Source organism: Macrobrachium rosenbergii, chromosome 48 (genome assembly GCF_040412425.1).
Source record: "Macrobrachium rosenbergii isolate ZJJX-2024 chromosome 48, ASM4041242v1, whole genome shotgun sequence".
Taxonomy (NCBI): domain Eukaryota; kingdom Metazoa; phylum Arthropoda; class Malacostraca; order Decapoda; family Palaemonidae; genus Macrobrachium; species Macrobrachium rosenbergii.
In genome coordinates this window covers 48,047,386-48,066,836 of record NC_089788.1, presented here as the reverse complement: position 1 = coordinate 48,066,836, position 19,451 = coordinate 48,047,386, and the positions used below count along the sequence as shown (strand labels likewise).

The 19,451-nt window shown below is 39.1% G+C and overlaps 4 protein-coding genes across 5 annotated transcripts in view; 1 reads left to right on the top strand and 3 right to left on the bottom strand.

Annotated features, from left to right (window-relative positions):
• Su(var)3-3 (lysine-specific histone demethylase Su(var)3-3) overlaps positions 1-2,462 on the top strand; it is a 220,051-nt gene extending 217,589 nt beyond the window's left edge. For both annotated transcript variants that reach the window (XM_067091698.1, XM_067091697.1), the window contains one exon: positions 721-2,462. In XM_067091698.1, the coding sequence (XP_066947799.1) occupies positions 721-889 (169 nt within the window). In that variant the 3' untranslated portion in view covers positions 890-2,462. The remainder of the gene's footprint in view (positions 1-720) is intronic.
• A 4,013-nt stretch (positions 2,463-6,475) lies between these two features.
• LOC136831090 (uncharacterized) lies at positions 6,476-7,387 on the bottom strand. The gene has a single exon (XM_067091040.1). The coding sequence runs from the start codon at positions 7,385-7,387 to the stop codon at positions 6,476-6,478; it is 912 nt and encodes a 303-aa protein (XP_066947141.1).
• A 489-nt stretch (positions 7,388-7,876) lies between these two features.
• LOC136831089 (uncharacterized) lies at positions 7,877-9,418 on the bottom strand. The gene has a single exon (XM_067091039.1). The coding sequence runs from the start codon at positions 9,416-9,418 to the stop codon at positions 7,877-7,879; it is 1,542 nt and encodes a 513-aa protein (XP_066947140.1).
• A 14-nt stretch (positions 9,419-9,432) lies between these two features.
• Positions 9,433-9,888, bottom strand: LOC136831088 (uncharacterized). Its single transcript, XM_067091037.1, has one exon. The coding sequence runs from the start codon at positions 9,886-9,888 to the stop codon at positions 9,433-9,435; it is 456 nt and encodes a 151-aa protein (XP_066947138.1).
• Positions 9,889-19,451: the final 9,563 nt, after the last annotated feature.

Here is a 19,451-nt window from a genome sequence, read left to right as displayed (position 1 = left end):
AATTAAGATGCTCTGTCTTCCGTCAGAGTCCTCATAATAAGACTGGAAAGAAAACATATTGAAATATTATATGATAAAAATCATATAGATAACAGGATCCATATATAGTATTGTATGTGGATAGGTGGTAAACTCAGTGGATGTATTGCTTTGTAGTTTGATTGGGAGGAGTTGACTATTTGTAAACTGTAGTTAGGCTTCCTCTACACTGATACATCATCTGTTTTTTTTCCTGTCATCCAGATTAAATTTGTTCATTGTTTTTTACACTAAATATTTTTGTTGATGTTCACAGTGATCACACAGAAATGGCAAAATTGATTGCATTTCTCTTTGAGAGTGCAATATTATGTTTTTCTGTGTATAGTAATGATTTTGTTAGTATGTTGCTGTATGGTTGAATTACTCTTCTCAATAATTGCTTCAGTAATTCATTGATATTTTATGGACAGGTATTCAGGTTGCTGGGGACAGAGAAGAACTTAATGATATAGTGTTAAAAGTTATTCAGTGGTTTGTAATGGGAATTTATCAAAATGCATCCATCTACTTTACTATTTCAGCAACCTCACTGTTTAGAAAAAAAATTGGTATCAGCATAATAATTAAGGCAATTACTGTAGTTTCATCTGCTGAAGTGAATGTTGCAGAGTATGTGAAGTGGAGATGAAAATTTCATGTATTTGGTAGTTTTTAATGTTTAAATCTTTTAATTGGCAGATTATTCTTTGGTGGAGAACATACAATAAGAAATTATCCAGCTACAGTTCATGGTGCATTCTTAAGTGGTTTGAGGGAAGCTGGGCGAATTGCTGATCAGTTTTTGGGCTGTCCATATGCAGCACCACCGCCCCCACCAACAAATGGTACAGCGAAGATAGAACCATGAGCATGATTGAGCAGGAAGCCGGGCAAATTGTTGATCAGTTTTTGGGTTGTCCATATGCAGTACCACTCCCCCCACCTAAAAATGGTACAGCGAAGATAGAACCAGAGCACAATAAGTTGCCATCCTTGGTTCCTAATTAAGTTGACATGTTCTGTCTGTTGTTTTATCAGACAGTGTCTTTGTATTCTTAGTATATCATTTTCGAATGCAACACTGTACTAGGTTTAGGGAGATGAAAGTCAACTTTTAAATTCTCATAAATTATGAGATTGAAAAGAGTTTCATAAGTAGAGCCAATTTTCTGTGCCACCTCAAGTGACAGTCAAGTGTTCCAAATTATATGATATACAGATAGTTAACAGGAAAGCATTTTGGCAAAATTGTATAATTTCTCATCTTGAAGATTAATGTGTTACCCTGCATATAAAGGAGAAAAGTCATTACTGTACAAGTGAAAAAATTTTCTCAAGGCTGATGGGAGCATGTTTTACTGCAATATTCAAAGTCAAATGTCTTATGTTATATTCATTTGTTTAGTGTATGCTGTGATTTTAATTTGTTTAGCTATTTAAGGCTGGTCTTCATTAATGTTAAATTCATTGGTTTACATAAATTATTCATAAATTTCCAAGCATTGTTTGGGATTAAAAATTACTGTTTCTTTTAGTGGGCAATACCAAAAAAGAAAAGCTACTAGGGGCACTACTATACTTGTACTTTTGTCTTGTAATAAATAAATTTTATTTAAGATTATTTGAAGTACTGTATGTAAATTTTTTTTGCTGAAAACATTGTATTTTCTTCTTAAAAGATTGCAGTTTTGCAGGTGATTAGGTAAAGTTTATAAAGTAATCCTACAATTGCCAAATAAGTGCTGTGGTAAATACCCAAAAACATATAGTATAAATTATGAAATAGACCAGTATGCTTGATAGCTGCTGATTTGTTGTTCTTTGTAAAAATATTTAGTGACTTAACCTGTTTTTCTTAACTTGCCCTTTGTGCACTCTTATCATATAGTTTTGCAACATCGTAATTTTCTTTAACTCACTTTGTCACTTTCTTCTGTTGCACCCTCTTTCTCACGGTTTGAATCATCTTTCTGTTGCACCTTCCCAATCATTATCAAAACTGTTTGTATTCAAATCCTTAGTGTGAATTAATAGCTCATTATGGTCTGCCTTTTTATCCAAATTAAGTTGCATTTTCCTGAAACTGTTTAGTTCTTATCGCCTTGCTGATGTCTCTTAGATTTCTGGAGTCATTTGATGATGTTAGATGTTTTCCCTAACCTGTTCAAAATTTTACTTTCAAAATCTTACTTTAGCTAAGTGATTGTCATTTTTCTGATACTGGGTTTGGCTGTGAGTGTTTACTGCTCCTTTACAATGGGTGTCAATAGCTACATTGCTACAAAATCTCATTTTTGCCTGCAAGGACTTTGATATTTGAAGGCTTTGACTTCTTTCTCATGGGAGTTGCAGCAAGGAGGGCAGTTTGTGGTGTCTTGTCAAGTGTTTTAATTTTGTTGTAGATTAAGGACAGACTCTGAGTAAATGATATCGTATGCAAATTCTTTTCTTATCAAAGATCTAAGTTATATTTAGTATAGACCTGTCTTAGATAACGAGGACTGAGAAATCTGACAACCAAACTTCACCTACTAGTTTTGGAAAAGATGTTTTGGTGTTCTTGATTGCATGGTTTTCTGTATTCCACTTTTGTAATGCTTTGTCCCACTTCAGGCAATCTTTATGAGATTTGGTAATGGCAATAATATTGTCATCTTTTGCCATCATTATAACCAGAGATGTGTGAATATGGTCACCGTTTGCAGTCATTATAACCAGAGATGTGTGATATATACTTTTGACTATCAAACTGTAAGAATGGTCTTGACTATTTATATTGAAAATTGGAAAATATCAGCTTCCATCAAAACATATTCTAAAATAGCTAGCTTTGTACCATATTCCCCCAGAATATGAAGAGGAGGTAATGATTCAGTATTAATAGATATTGCTGCCATAAATGTAGCTTGGGCTGTTAATGCTTTCACCCCTTTGGAAACAATAACTGACAACATCCTACACGCTCACACTGTTATTTACAAGTGCCTCGTTTCTTTGTCAGCATTACTGTAATACCTATTTAAGGTATTGGGGTCTGCTGTAGTATTCCTTGAAGTTTTCCAGAATGGTAGGGAGCTTCTGGCTGATTTTTCTGCTTCATAAAACCAATCACAAAACCTATACTGGGCATACAATTGTTTTTAATCTGATATTATGATATTAGGCACCAAGAACATTAGTTTGTATATTTTTCATCACGTGTTCATTCACTTCTGTACTTTACCAAAGCCCCATTTAGCCTTTATTTTCAAGCACATTGCTAGCTATGGAAGGGATATATGTCCTCCATGAGGTTTCTTCAGAAGAGGTCATTTTAACATGCATCTGAACAGTGTCCGTTTGTCAGCTTTAAACATTCTGATTGCTTCTCTTAAACACATTCTGCCATTTTTAATAGCTTCTATTGCAGCATCAAGTTATTTCTTATCTGAAAAAGCAGGCAAAGTAGGCTGTTCCTGTATACGGTATCCACTATAGAAAAGCAGAGGTAACACAAATTATAGGCAGTTGATAATACAGTAGAACAAATTAGAATAAATTGTGTTGACTTGAGATAATGAAAAGACCATCTCAGATGAACCAGACAAAAAAATGGGAGTGAATTGTAACAAAATTATTTCTGTATACAAGAAATAAGAAACATCAATTCTTCTTGAAATACATAAATTTTAATATGTTTAAAATTTCAAATGCAAGAATATGTGTTTTCATCATCAAGATTTCCCCACTAAAAAATTACATTTTTATGATAAAGTTTTATATATACTTACCAAGGAATTACATAGCTACTAGCTTTCCACATGGCAGTCTTAAAAATTAAAATTTTCGCGGTGGCACTACCATTACTAGTTATATTTACTCAAAAGAATCCAAAATAGTAAACATATAGAATATTCAATCAATATGAAAACCTAAATTTACCCTGATTTGGTTCGCATATTACCAGGTTCATTAACAGATTTCCAAGGATTCTTTTCTGTTCCTTTCATTCAATAAATCGAGAATTTGCGTTGTGTTCATATATACAATTTAATTTACCATATCCTGTGATCGTATAAAATCATTGTTTGACCAGAAATAGATTATTTATATTTATTACTAACCTTAAAATATTTATTGTAAAGTTTCCTATCCGGCAATCCGAAGAATAATCCTATTCATTTTACAAATGCCTGCCAGTAATAATATCTATAGTGCATGCATGCCCTTCAATATTATCACCTCAACAAAACACTTATAAAATCGTAAACTTAGCTGTAGCACATGATGGTAAGAACTCCTCTCGAAGCTGTGTTAATTCCTTCCCCCCTACTTTACGAGTTACCGTAGGGTAACAATGACCCTCACTGTTACACAACTGAGCCGGTACTGTTCGATTCTAACTCAAATCAGTCAGAGCTGACTGACGTCCAAGCATGAGCGACCCGCATTCGCTAATGACAATCCTTAACAACTCGTTAAAGGTTGCTTAGAGTCAAACAACCATTGAGTGTATTTTACTCTTCAAAAAACACTTGACACAAAGAAATATTATATTATTACAAACAATTCAATACAACTTATATAATTTTCTACGCATCTCGCATTGCATAATGTTCATAATATTTCCCTTACAAAATAAAAGATAAATGACTGCTTACTGGTCTTTATAAATGCACTATCGTGATTCCATCTTGAGTCACGATACACTCCCAGCAAACAGAAACAATATTTACAGTTATAATTGTCCCGCTTGAATAAGGGTTCTTCTGGCCTCAGTAGCCGCCTGTGCCGTTTTCCTGATTGGTCGGGTGCTCTTGTTATCAGTTTTCTCAGATATGACAACATCAGTCTCTTGCCATAATTCCAAAGGATATAGCTTGACAACAGGTCTCATTACCTGACCTTGTGGGGTTTTTAAAGTAACCACGCGTAAGACATCATCCGGTCCCACGTGTAATTTGACAATCTGACCGAGCTTCCAACGACTTCTCGGTCCTTCATCGTATCAACACAACATCTCCCATTTTGGGCCAAAATTCGTGTCTGATTCCCACCCGATGAGTTTCTCGGAGAGAAGTTAAATATTCTCTCTCCCACCTTTTCCACAGGTCATCACATTTTTTCGTGATGTACAAAAATCGCTTTCAACATCCTTATTTTCTCCATACAGAGGATCCTTAGTTTCATCTTTCCAATCTATGACTTCCCTAGGGAAAGATCTCAATCTACGCCCTAAAATCAAATGATTGGGCGTCAGAATATCCAACTGGTCTAGATCTCCCGGAGTATAACTTAAGGGTCTGTCATTAATAATTGCTTCAAGTTCAGTCACAACACAGGAAAGTTCACTAAAGCTGAGAAAGGCCTGACCTATTACCTTCTTCAGACATGTTTTCAAAAGACCAATCAATCTTTCCCATATAGCTCCAAACCAAGTTGCTCTGGCTGGTATGAACTTCCATTTACATTCGATAGCATTCAGGTGTTCTTGCACTAAGGAACTTTCTGCCATGTTTTTCAAATAATCTGAAGCCGATACAAAGGTAGTAGCATTGTCACTTAGCATTAAAGAAGGAAATCCCCGACGGCTACAAAACTTTGAACACCATAAGAAACGAATCGCAGGACAGATCTTTTACTAATTCGATATGGATTCCTCTAGTAACTGGACAAGTAAACAACACAATATAGGCTTTTTCAGGATTTTGATGTTTCTCCTTGGTTAACAACGCTCCTGTATAATCTACCCTGTAACGCTAAAGGGTTGTTTTCTCTGCACCCGAAATTCTGGCAATGGTGGAGCAATATTCACACGGTAGGGTCTCCTTGTGTTTTCTTACAGATTATACAATGATGTATTACACTTTTGGATAATTGGCGAAGCTGTGGGACCCAGTATGCCTGTCTCACACTTGCCACGGTTGCATTTACTCCCATGTGAGCTTGTAAACAGTGATGCTCCCTTACTATCAATCTTGTGAGAAAACAACTTTTTGGCAGCAAGATTGGGAATTTTATTTCCGCCGCCTGTGGGACATGTTCCAATCTTCCTCTGCATCTTATAATACCTTCTTCCAAGAAGAGATTCAATTGTACTAATAAGGTCAATTTTGAAACTTTATCCCCCTTTCCAAAGCTTTATATTCTTTCGGAAAAGTATTCCTTTGTAAGAGGATAATCATTTTATTTTTAGCTTGTTGAAGTTCTTCCAGGGTTAAACTTCCAATTTTCCTACAGCCAGTTGATTTGCAATTGTGAATAAATCGCATTATCCAAGCTATAGTTTTATAAAATTTATCCACTCTACTAAATCTTTCCCAGGTCAGCAGATGGGTTTTTTCACTGTTCCCTACAAGATGGACCTGAATAACTTCCTGTGTTTGTGCTTCTTTCACCCATGTCCTGTCAATAGGATAGGTGTGGTTTTCTGATTTTAACCAGGGAGGTCCCTCCCACCAAAAGGAGTTATTTCTTACTTCTTCTGTCTTTTTCCTCTAGTAATCCAGTCACTAGGGTTTTCTGAAGATGGGACGTAAGAAAAGACGATCCCATGAGTTATAGAGTTAATTTCCAATACTCTGTTTTTCACAAATACTGGCAAATTATTCTTTGTCACTAACCATCCCAGGGCAACTTTACTATCAGACCAAATTATTATTTTCTCAAATTTATTTCCTTCAAAAGTTTCAACTATAAATTTACACAATCTTGCACCTAACAACAAAGCCATTAATTCTAATTTAGGTACAGTCAACTCTTTAATGGGTGCTACTCTACCCTTTGCCATAATCAGAGACGAAGTTTTCCCACTTGCTCGATAGGCCACACAACCATAAGCTGTTATGCTAGCATCACAGAAAATGTGGAGATAATCTGCTTTCTCCAGATTAGTGCTTCTGGAGAAGGAAATACTGAGACTTTTCTCTAAGTCATTGGACAACTCATTCCACTGTTTTAATAAAGGAACTGAAAGTAGATCATCCCATTTCAACTGCTGTTTCCACAAATCCTGCAAGAATATTCTAGCTCGTATCGTAATAGGGATAAGCACTCCTAAAGGATCATAAATTTGGGCAATTGCACTTAGAATTTCACGTTTTGTTTGACCGGTCTTAAGATGATTAGGTGTTATTGTTAGTTCATCACTAGAGATGTTCCAATTTAAGCCTAAGACTTTATAGGTTTGTTTCTCTTTTGATTTTATGTGATAGGCATCCATGACAGTATTCAAAAGACCACTATTACTAGTCCATTCCTTTAAATACAAGTGCGCCTGTGCAAATATTTTGTTTGCACCAAAAAATAAGTTTATCAATTGATCTTCACTGTTGGACGTAAATTGAAGGTTGTCCACGTATAATCCCCTCTTCATCATATCCACCATCTCAGTACAGTTCGTATCTTTTCTAACAGCTGCCAGATGTGATTTAATAGTGGCATTCAACAGAAACGGAGAACACGTAGCACCAAACAACACCACCCTAAACCTATATATGATTAACTCGCTATTTGGATCCGTTGGGTCTTGCAACCATAAAAACCGTGTGTAGTTGCGGTCTTCTTCTCTCAATTGCACCATAAGAAATGCCTTTTCTATGTCACTAATACAAGCGTAGTTGTTAGTTCTGAACTGCAATAAGAATCTGAGCAAATCTGTCGTAATATGTGGTCCAGTCCACAGACAGTCGTTAAGACTCAATCCATTTTTACCTTGTCTCCAGGAACAGTCGAAAACTATTCTGATTGGAGTGGTGACACTATCTTTCTGTACACTATGATGTGCTAGATAATGACAATTTTCAACCGATTTGCTTTTATCTACCCTTTCAATGAACCCCTATCCTCCTGATCCTTCAGGATTTTTGATAGTGGTTCAGGTAGGCTTCATCTTTCTGAAATTTCGCACATTGTTGTTTAACCCGCCCAACGCCATGCCATAATTGGATGGAAGCCTTGGCTTATTAGACTTCCATGGTAAGGCCACAACATATTGCTTCTCCATTTCAGAATATACAATGGTATTTTCAAAGTCTTCTAGAACCTTTCGATCATGTTCTCTCAATTCATTGCAGTCAATACCTACTTTATCTAAGTTCCACAAAATATCCAAATCATTCTTTACATTATCATCATATTTATGAGTAGCTTCAATTACTTCCTCGTTAATTGCTAGCTTTAACACAGTTACCTGGGTTTCCTGCGCTGGAGGAGCATTACAGGACCCTGTCACAACATATCCAAATATGGTAGGTAACAATATCAATTTCCCAGCTTTTCTGAATCCGGGGTGTAAAATGTTATAGACATTATCAACGCCTACCAACATATCAATGGGTGCTTGCTTGTCCACAGGCAGATCGAAATCTTTGTCCGCTAGACAAATTTTGGTTTTACACAACGTTTTCAAATTTCGTTTAACGTTGAATTTCTTAGTATACTCTGGTAACTCGTCTACCACAATACAATCCATAATAATCAATCTACCCTTATAAGGTATGGAAACACTCACCGTCTCATACTCGTTCACAGGTTTGCTTGTCAAATAACCCCTTAAGACAATTTTCTCCGTGCCTTTAGATCTATACTGCACGTCCTTAAGTGCTGACCTTCTGATAAAGGTTCGTTCCGCACAAGTGTCCAATAATCCACGAAGGCGTACTAAATGTCTTCCTTTACCCTTTAACACAATTGTGGCTGTTGGTAGAATGGACCTCTGCTTGGATTTCTGACCCTGATCACTTACGGAAAGTGTTCCAACTTGCACACCATTATTATTAGGTTTACTTGCTGGTTTATTTGCGGATTTAATTGTTGATTTACTTGCTGGTTTACTTGGTTCGCTGGTTTGTTGTTTATCACACAACACATGATGATGTTTTAATCTACATCCGTTTCCACAACTTTGCTTTTCACAATCTACACTAAAGTGTTTATTCGATGCACACACAAAACACAATCGTAAAAACCCGAGACGACTCAGTCTCTTATCCCTACTGGCATAAGTTTTACACTGTGTCCACCAGTGTTCGCCTTCACACAATGCACATTTTCTTGCTTGTTGAGAACTAAATTTATTCACAGTTCCTTTACTCTTAGGTCTAACAGATTGTGATTGATTCACTGTGAATGTAGATATTGTTGATAGAGTTCCAGGTTTATTTACATCCACTGAGACGAAAGATCTTAGATTGTGAATTTCTTCTTCTAGATATTTCTTAAATGTGTCAAATACTAGCCAATCATCTCCACATCTGCGTTTTACAGTTTCACTAACACTCTTAGGCAACTTACCATAAAGCAAAATAGTGTAAAGCTCATTCAACTCCAGGTTTTCACTCTCCAACGATCTTATCGAGCATTCAAAATTTGCTCTGAATGTTTGCAATGATTCTGAATTAGCAGATGGAGATTCCATTTCTAGTAATCTTCTTACAGAACTCGCTTGATCTCATCCCTTTTCCCATAAGTGGCTTGGAGAAGAGATATAGCTTGTGAATAATTCGCAGCTTCCAACTTAAATCCTGAAATCAATTTTAGAGCATCTCCTGTGAGTAAGCTTTGCAGATATGAAAATTTCTGAATTGGCTCCAAGTCCCCTCGCTGGTGTACCGACACATTGTACAATTCCCAGAAGGAATTCCACTCCAACACATCTCCAGTATAATGTGGGAGATACAATTTCGGCAATCTAATATTAACCTTAGGTGTGGTCGGAGGATTTCCAGGAGAACCGCTTCCTGATATCGCCGTTATGGCATTGATCAACTTATACCAATGTTCCCCAATTACTACTTCATACTCTGCTTGCTCTTCCACCTCATTCATTCGTTCTTCTTCAGTGGTTAAAGCTAATATCTTCTCATTCAGTTCTTGCACAGTCTTCATTTGTTTTATAAATAAATCTTTAATTGAAGACAATGTATTGACATTACCTGCAGCAATAGCAGTCTATCTTATTTATCCATTTGGTGATTACACCCTTGTAACCACCTCGTGACCTCACCAAAGCTTCTCTGTCCGTCATTTTCCCAATGATAATTATCAAATCAGCTAAACCCAATAAAAATTTTCAAATTTTCAGCAATTTCAACAAACAATGGTTTATGCAAAATATACAATTTAAGTATTTTCAACAATTTTCAATTTAATATATAACCACCACATTAAATGCAATTAATTAACACACTTCAAGAGAAATTCACTTCTTCAAAACTTACCACAATAATTATATACAACTTATAACTAATGCAATGCTAGATGCGTAGTCCCTTATCCCCACCCCACTTGGTCCACTTATGCTATTACCATTCTCCTGAATCAGCATCACTGCTGACTCTTTCATATATTCTTCCCGCCAGTGTTTCAGAGGCTTCTTGAGTTAAATGAACTCCATCATTGCCTAGATCCTTCTCAGTGAGACCATTATTAATGATATAATAACCGGTTGACTTACGTAGTCTTTGGTTCAACCTATTTCGACTTCTTCGATATTCGTTATAGATTACATATCTCAGGCTTGTACGGGGTTCCACAGTAACGATATAGACTATCTTTACTCCATCCACATTGGAGATATCATTTGCAAGTTCTATGATATTATTCCTAATATCATTTGTTGATTCAGCATCTTCACTATCTATATCATTACTTCCTGCAAAAAACACAACTGCCTCTGCTTCACACCCCTTTACTTCTTCAGATGTGATATCATAACAAGTAGCACCACCTATTGAGTGTGTTATAAAATAAAGGGTTTCCTCTTCTTCATTTATTTTATCAAAGGCACTTTCCATTTTCCTTACCTGAGAATGTCCTAGGATCAACACTATGCGTTTTTCTGTTTTTTCATTTTCATTATCTGACATTTCTACGTCTGATGTTTTATGTCCGACATTGTTAATTCTCTAAACTGTTCACTAAAGGAGAAAAATAGACCAAGCAAGGATGTAGGAAGGAACTACCTAATAATTATTTAGTGCATTATGTATATTATTTGCAACAGCACAACTATATTAAATTCCTTCCCATAGAGTTTTCGTGTTAAACAAACTTCAACTTAGCTGCTCGGTCATTAACAAGATGGCCGCCTGTGCGACAACATTATTCTTTATTAATGCCGAGACCAGCTTAACCCATAAATGGATGCCCGATCATTGACAAATGGCGCGTGTGCGACAACGATATTATCAATGTCAGTGCAAACTTACTAACACAACTCGAAAATTTCACCATAGGAAAGAACCAATTTATTAACTTCACTTTCAACTATTAATGAATTACCGAAATTCAACTTTCCAAAATTATTATTTCCACTTTAAATTATTTTTCAATAAAAATCACAACTAGTGGAAATTAATTTTCATACTTAAATGTTTTCAATTAGTGGCAACGATTAACACTGATTAATTCAAAATGTATAACGCATATAAAATTTTCAATCACTTAAGAGAAAGTTAAAATTTTTTTTTTTTCAAATACAAATTTCAACTTTTCGTCGTCGTAAATAGTCAAAATATAGTTAAACTTTTATGAATCTAAAGAGAACGAGGTTACCAGTTCAAATTCCTACTCGTGATTTCCTGCTACGATCGATAAATTACAAACAAAATCTCAAAATGAAATTTTTCAGAATAAGTTCATTAATCACTCAATTATAACAGATTATCATTAAATATCAAAATTTTAAATACAATTAACAATCAAATAGAGTGCAAACTACTAAAGGGAATGATAATCTCTTACTCACCAATTTTCCTCATATGTTTCACGGCAAAAAAAAAAAAAAAAAAAAAAATATACGGTGTCAACGTTTTCCTGAATTGCCAATACCGACCTAGTCATAACAAACCCGACAAAACGAACACTTTCTCATGAAACTCAATATAGGTAAAAACATCTATAAACATTCACCTATAAACACCAATATCAAAGTTAAAAATATGCGTTATCAATCAGTTACCAATTATCAATCATCACCCGCAATAATCCTGGTCACGGCACCAGTTATATATTTACTCAAAAGAATCCAAAATAGTAAACATATAGAATATTCAATCAATATGAAAACCTAAATTTACCCTGATTTGGTTCACATATTACCAGGTTCATTAACAGATTTCCAAGGATTCTTTTCTGTTCCTTTCATTCAATAAATCGAGAATTTGCGTTGTGTTCATATATACAATTTAATTTACCATATCCTGTGATCGTATAAAATCATTGTTTGACCAGAAATAGATTATTTATATTTATTACTAACCTTAAAATATTTATTGTAAAGTTTCCTATCCGCAATCCGAAGAATAATCCTATTCATTTTACAAATGCCTGCCAGTAACAATATCTATAGTGCATGCATGCCCTTCAATATTATCACCTCAACAAAACACTTATAAAATCGTAAACTTAGCTGTAGCACATGATGGTAAGAACTCCTCTCGAAGCTGTGTTAATTCCTTCCCCCCTACTTTACGAGTTACCGTAGGGTAACAATGACCCTCACTGTTACACAACTGAGCCGGTACTGTTCGATTCTAACTCAAATCAGTCAGAGCTGACTGAAGTCCACGCATGCGCGGACCGCATTCGCTAACGACAATCCTTAACAACTCGTTAAAGATTGCTTAGAGTCAAACAACCATTGAGTGTATTTTACTCTTCAAAAACACTTGACACAAAGAAATATATTATTACAAACAATTCAATACAACTTATATAATTTTCTACGCATCTCGCATTGCATAATGTTCATAATATTTCCCTTACAAAATAAAAGATAAATGACTGCTTACTGGTCTTTATAAATGCACTATCGTGATTCCATCTTGAGTCACGATACTAGTGTAGGTGACAGGGTCCTGCCCACTTTCGGGACTGATAGGTACAACTCAACAAAGAGCTTCAATTTGTTTGATGCCCAAATGTCCATTGCGGGAAGGAGGGTGGGCTCCAATTATGTAATTGCTTGGTAAGTATATATAAAACTCTATTGTATCATAACAATGTCATTTTTATATTAAGTGACTTACCAAGCAATTACATAGCTGATTCCACATTGAGAGGAGGTGGGAATCATGGACATGTTCTAATCCAAAACATATTATAATAAAGATAATGACTTTGAACTAGGGTACTGTACCTTAACTGGTAAGAGAGCTGCTTTAGGTGGGTACCACCTCTGGTCGGTGCTCATCTTAACCTGTAGAGGACGTGGCAGTATTGACCAAGAGTCGCCTCTACTTTAGTGGGTACTTTGCAGCCATGGAAGTTCACCGATGGCTGACAAAGACAGAAAATAGCACCCTTGCCCTGGGCATAGGCCAGAATAAACACAACACTGTCACTTACAACTAAAATAAAGAACCACTAACCCAACCATTAAAACTGGTGGGTACTCCAGGTACACTGTACCCCCAGGCTTCCCTTAAACACGACGACCCTACAACAAGGCGAAGGGACAAAAGAGGGACAGAGAGCCCTCTATGCTTCCTTTCTCAACTATGCCAGCCACGGGTCCTGGAAGTCGGTTCCAAGCACCCGGAATTTGGTGCTGAGAGCCCCGCTATTGACGCCTAGCACCCAAGTACTGGGTCTGAACTCTCAACAGTTAGTGCCAAGCACCCAGGAGTGTTCGCCAAATGGTCGAACATGTAAGAATGATGAGGTGGACGCCAAGTGAGTCGAAAAAGAGGGATGCCCCTGGCTGAGAGTGACAGCTCGAACCTCGTGAGCTTTGATCGTAAGGGAAGATAAAACATCTTCCTGAACTTGAGAATGCACTTCTGTAATCGAACTTCTGAGGAAGAAAGAAGGCACATTCTTTGACAGAGGGCGTGAAGGGATCTTTACTGTGCACGGAAGCTTGTAGGGATCTTTCCTGTACACGGAAGCTTGTAGGGATCTTTACTACGCATGGAAGCTTGTAGGGATCTTTCCTGCGCACAGAAGCTTGTAGGGATCTTTACTGCGCACGGAAGCTTGTCGGAGGGTTCTCTGATCTTTTCTGTCCTCTGAAGGTAGAAATTCAAGGTTCCTACAGGCCAAAGAAGTCTCCCTTTCTCCTCTGGCCTGAGGATGTCCGTTAAGCTCCCAATAACAAACGAGCGAGGCCGAGACTTGGAAACATCATTCTTGGCAAGCAAAACAAGAGACAGAGAGAGAGAGAGTATACTGCGTTTCCACTTGCAAAACCTACACTAATGTCAAAGGCTTACCGCTTGCTAACAAGTTTGTGATCACTAATGCCAAGGGAAAGAGTGTCTACCCAGTGAGATTCTTAAAAGAGGTCGATCTGGGATGCTCAAAGGATGAGCTCATAAGCCACTGCAGAACAATGTCCAAATTCTAGGAGAAAAAATCCAGGCTTTCTAATGGAGGTTTCAAAGGATCTGATAAAATCTCTGAGGTCTTAGAACAATGACCTATACCCCATTTAAGGGAGAAGGAGACAACTTCGTATCGGTCCTCAAGAAAGGCAAAAAGTCAGCTAACTGGCTTATAAAGGTTTCAGAAGACTAGATGTTATTTGTCGATACCATCCTCTGAAAACTGACCACTTGGATTGGTAGAGCCTGCTGGCAGAAGATCTTTTGCACCTAGCAAAAGCCTCTGTAGTTTGCTTTGAAAAGCCTTTACACTCTGACGATGCTCCAGACAGACTGAAGCCTGCCAGGGCCCCGAGTGGACAATCCTTGATGGGACCTGAGGAAGTGTGGCAGAAGTGTTGGGAAGTCCACTAACAGGTGCAGCAGATCCGGAAACCATTCTTTCATGGGCCAAAATGGATTGCTGATCAATTCAGAAGGCGGGAAGGCGTGGACATCCAGGCCCGTCCAATCCAACAGCATGGCATCCGTCGCCCATGCGAGATGGTCTGGGACTGGGGAGCCAAGGAGAGGCATACGATAATTTCTTGATGTTGCGAAGAGGCCCACAGCTTGTTTGCCTCGTGATTTTCAGAAATTGTTGCATACGAGGGAGTCCCAAGTCCACTCCATCAGAAAAACCTAATTGCAGCGATACAATTCGTCTGCAAGGACATTAATTTTCCCTGCACGAAGCGAGTAACAATCTTCACCTGGTACTGATTTGCCCAGAGGAGGTGGTATTTTGCCTGCATACACTGCTACAACCTTTCCTGCTACCATAGGAGTGAAAGACTGAAGGCCCAGATGAATGGCCTTTAGCTCCTTGAAGTTAATATGTAAGGATCTCTGAATCAAAGTCCATGTTCCTGAGACCCTTTGGCTCCCTAAAAGGACTCCCCAACCTAGATTGGAGGCATCTGAATAAAACTCTAGGATGGGGTACAGTGGCAGAAGCGATATTCCTACTTGAAGCTTTTCTTCTGACAAACACCACTGAAGATCCTCCTTGATCTCCAACGAGATGGGAAAGACAAAGGAGTCTGGCTGGGTCTTTCTGCACCAACTTCCTTTCAAGTAAAATGGTAGGGGCCTCATGCAAAGCCTGTCCAACTTCACAAATTGTTCTACTGAGGCCAAGGTGCCTAGGAGACTCACCTACTGGACTGCTGAGTATACCAAGAGAGAGAAAGAGAGAGAGAGAGGTGGGGGGGGGGTGACTCCCAAACAGTCTGTAGGCACAACTCGATTCTTTTGGGCGATAGAAAAAACCCGAAAAGCTCGAGAGTCCAGAATCATCCCTAAATAGGGAATCTTCTGTATCAGAGTCAACCGTGACTTCTGGGGGTTTATCAAAATGCCTAACTCCTGCATTAGGCGAAGAGTCTTCTTCAAGTCCTCCGCACACTGCACTTCCGACTTGGAGCGGAGAAGCCAATTGTCCAAGTAGAGGGATACATTGATCCCTAGAGAATGAAGCCATTCTCAAGAGGAGCGAGGGTCCTGGTGAAAACTTGAGGGTTCATGGACAGACCAAAGCAAAGGGCCTGAAATTGGAAGACTTTGCTTCTAAACACGAATCTCAGAAATTTACTGGAGGCAGGATGGATGGGAACATGGAAGTAGGCATCCTTCATGTCCAGGGAGACCATCCAGTCGCCCTGATGGAGAGAGGACATGACAGAGTGGAGAGTCTCCATGCAAAATTTCGTCTTTACTACAAATAAGTTCAGGGAGCTGACGTCCAGGATGGGCCTCCAACCAACCCCCCCCAATGATTTGGGGACTACAAAGAGTCGGTTGTAAAACCTCTCCAACGAACGATCCACTACCTCCTCTATTGCCCCTTCATGAATCAGGGACTCGACCTCTTGAGCAAGAGCCAAAAACTTCCTGGATCCTACCAAGTAGGTCATCAAGATGATAGGCGACCTGGACTAGGGAGACCTGTCTCTGAGAGGAATGGAGTAGCCACTTCTCAGTACTTGGACCACCCAGGGGGCCACACCTGTGCAACTCCATTCCTCCCGAAAGGGATGAAGCTCACCTCCAATGGGTGCATGAAGGACAAAAGCTTTATTTCTTAGGGGCGGGCTTGAAAGTAAACTTCTTGATGGACCTCGAAGGAGGATGCAGGTTAGCTCGAGGTCTGGGTTGAGGTCTTGATCTTGCTCCACAAAAGGGCTGCAGTTGCAAGGGCAAGAAATACTTGGAAACAGAGGGAGTTTCCTTCAGGCGCTTGGCAGACTGAGCTAAAAGATCCATAGTGGATTTCTTCTGCACAGCTGATAACACTTCCTTGAATGTCTCCTGAAGGAAGAGATGGGTCTTGCATAAGGGAGAAAACAAGAGCGCTGAGTTCTGCATAGTAGTTACTCCCTTTGTATGCCCATCGAGAAAAGAGAAGCAAGTTCACCAGAACCATCCCTGATGGCTTTGTCGGCGCATGATAAAACACCCAGCCAGTCAGAAGCAAAAGCTTCAGCAAGGTCTGGATGGTCTTCAATTTTTTTCTCGCCAAAGCTCCCACATTCCAGTCCAGAAAACTGAAGATCTTCAAAACTTTAAAAAAGTTTTTGACGAGACAGACAAGATCGAGAGAGGAAAACAATCTTGGCTGAGGTGAACTCAGCTCAGTGCATAGCATCAACCAGACTGGAGAAGTCCCCTTGGGAGAAGGCTGAGACTCCTAATGAAGGCACCTCTCCGGTGACATAGAAGCAGTATTTCTTCTTCAGAAGCTTAGAGGGAGGGAAGGCAAAGGTAGCTTTACCTTGCTCCCTCTTGTAGGCCAACCACTCATCCACCTCTCGAAGGAATTTCTTCGAAGAGGAGGAAAGAACTAACTTGGGGAGACACGCACTGTCCAAAGAGCATTTCCTCATGAGGAAGGTAGACGCAGGCAAAGCATAAGCAGCAGGCTTGAAAAAGTCAAAAACGTCTGCCAGGAAGAACTTCAGCAAACTGGAGTAAGACGATGAAGGGGTGGAATCATGCTCTGCTTCCTCCTCATATGACGAAATAGAAAGCAAAGACGGATCCTTGCTCTTTGAAGACGAAGATATTTTCTTCAAATACCCATAATATCCTCCAGGTGACGACGAAGTGGGGCCAAGGAAGGATCCTCCTGCAAAGACGGGTGCAGAAGTGGTGAGGTTGGCGCCGAACAGACAGTTGGTGCCGCGTGGGTTGAAGAAGTCGAGTGTGGCATTGAAGTAAGCGACACGTGACTGAAAGGAGACCAGCGCTCGGAAGAGTGAGACCGAAGAGAAGAGGGTGATAGATGCTCACGAGGAAGATCAGAGTGTCAAGACACAAGCACTGGTCGCTCGAAAACCTCATCTACTTCTGGCTGTCTGAAGTTGGAACTGTGAAACTGCACAAAGGTTGTTGACTGGCACTTGTCTCCTTATACCTCTTAACAGGAAGAGGAGAACTGTCCACAACAGCAGAATACCTCTTCAAAGACCTAGAGGCGACAACTCGGAGCTGCTGGCACGTCCTGTTGGGCGACAAGTCACCCGAGTTCGATGACAGATGATCAGCACTAACCGAGACGCCTTTCCAGTGGCGCTCAGCTGCAGCCTGGGAACAGACACCAGGCTTTGTGGAGGGGGCAACTACTGGTAGGCAAACCCCACCAGCCTCCCTTGGACCTCCGATATGTCTTCTCCCCGGTGCTGGTGAGCGAGACAGGGACCTTCGTCCAGGGGCACTGGTGGGACGGGTAGCCACCTCCTCATTATGCACAACTCTGTCACTTTGCACTGCACTACTGACACTGGGGACACTGAGTTCCGTAACCGTGCTGGCTAAAAATTCAAATTTCTTATTGAATCTAGATTCGAGACTGGCAATGGTGTCGAGATTGGAAGCATGAGAACCTGATAAAGGAGTATGTGGTAAAAAAGTAGGAGGGCTAAGGACTAGAGACAAAGTATGGATTTGAGGAAAAGAAATAGCACTATCTCCTACACTGGAGGAGATGGAACAGGAGCTACACTAGCCTTATTCTCGGCTCTAAGGGCTGCACTTCCTATTTCTATCCCTATCCAAACTCACTAAATGCGGTATCAAAGTCACTTTTGCTTGTCCCGATCCTGACATTCTGAACAAGTAAGCTATATATTAGCCTACTGTCTTGCCCCCCTACATTTCACACGTTTAGTGTGAGAATGAAAAGAGAGCTTAACTAATCTTGTTCTACAACACATCCTGGCTAATTAGAATAAAGTTAACCACTGCTGACAAAATTTCTAAATAGCTAAATATTCACCGCACACCGAGAACAAGGAAAACCTGAATACTTCACCAAAGAGCTGGACAGATATATCCAAAAAATGATGATGAGACTGCACAAAACCACCGATGTTGGTCAGGAGCTGGCAGAAAATGAATTGCAGCTCTGCTGAGTTGTACCTAGGTCCCGAAAGTGAGTGGGATCCTGTCACCTACACTAGTGATGGTAGCTCCACTGCGAAAATTTGAATTCTTAAGACTGCCGTGTGGAAAGCTAGTAGCTATGCAATTGCTTTGTAAGTCACTTATCTAAAAATTGTTTTTACAAAATTTGTAGTGGATACAATCTGAATAACAGAAGAATATTTTGAAGAAATAAACTTTAAAGTGTGTGTTGTTCCTAGGTATACAAACCAGAGCCTTTTAAGTAGGAATATCATTGTGAGCTAGGAATAGTTTATTGAAACTTTGTAATAAGGTGGTAAATTTTAGGTAGATAGGTGATTAGGGGAAACCTTCATTCACCTTCTTTAGGCAAGCACTTTTTCCTTTAGCATCAGGGATTTTGATGAAACTTGTCAGAAGAAGAGTGTAGACATGGGATATGCCTCTCGGGACAAAGTTTACCCATGGGTGTAAGTAGTATCCTGACGGCAAAAAACTAATTTACCCTTCACTTGGGAAAGTTCATTTGAGAGTAGTTTGTGCATCCTCTGAGATGTCAGTGATGAGGAAAGTACCTTGCTCAGTTTGCAGAACAGCAGGGAACTCTAATCTGCAAATCACTGTTAACCTTATCCAAAGCACCTCAACAAACAGTGGCCACAGCAGTTGGAAATATTTTTT

Excerpts from the sequence above, each read along its gene's own strand:
- LOC136831090 (XM_067091040.1), bottom strand. The coding sequence starts at position 7,387 with ATGGTGGATATGATGAAGAGGGGATTATACGTGGACAACCTTCAATTT.
- LOC136831089 (XM_067091039.1), bottom strand. The coding sequence starts at position 9,418 with ATGGAATCTCCATCTGCTAATTCAGAATCATTGCAAACATTCAGAGCA.
- LOC136831088 (XM_067091037.1), bottom strand. The coding sequence starts at position 9,888 with ATGAAGACTGTGCAAGAACTGAATGAGAAGATATTAGCTTTAACCACT.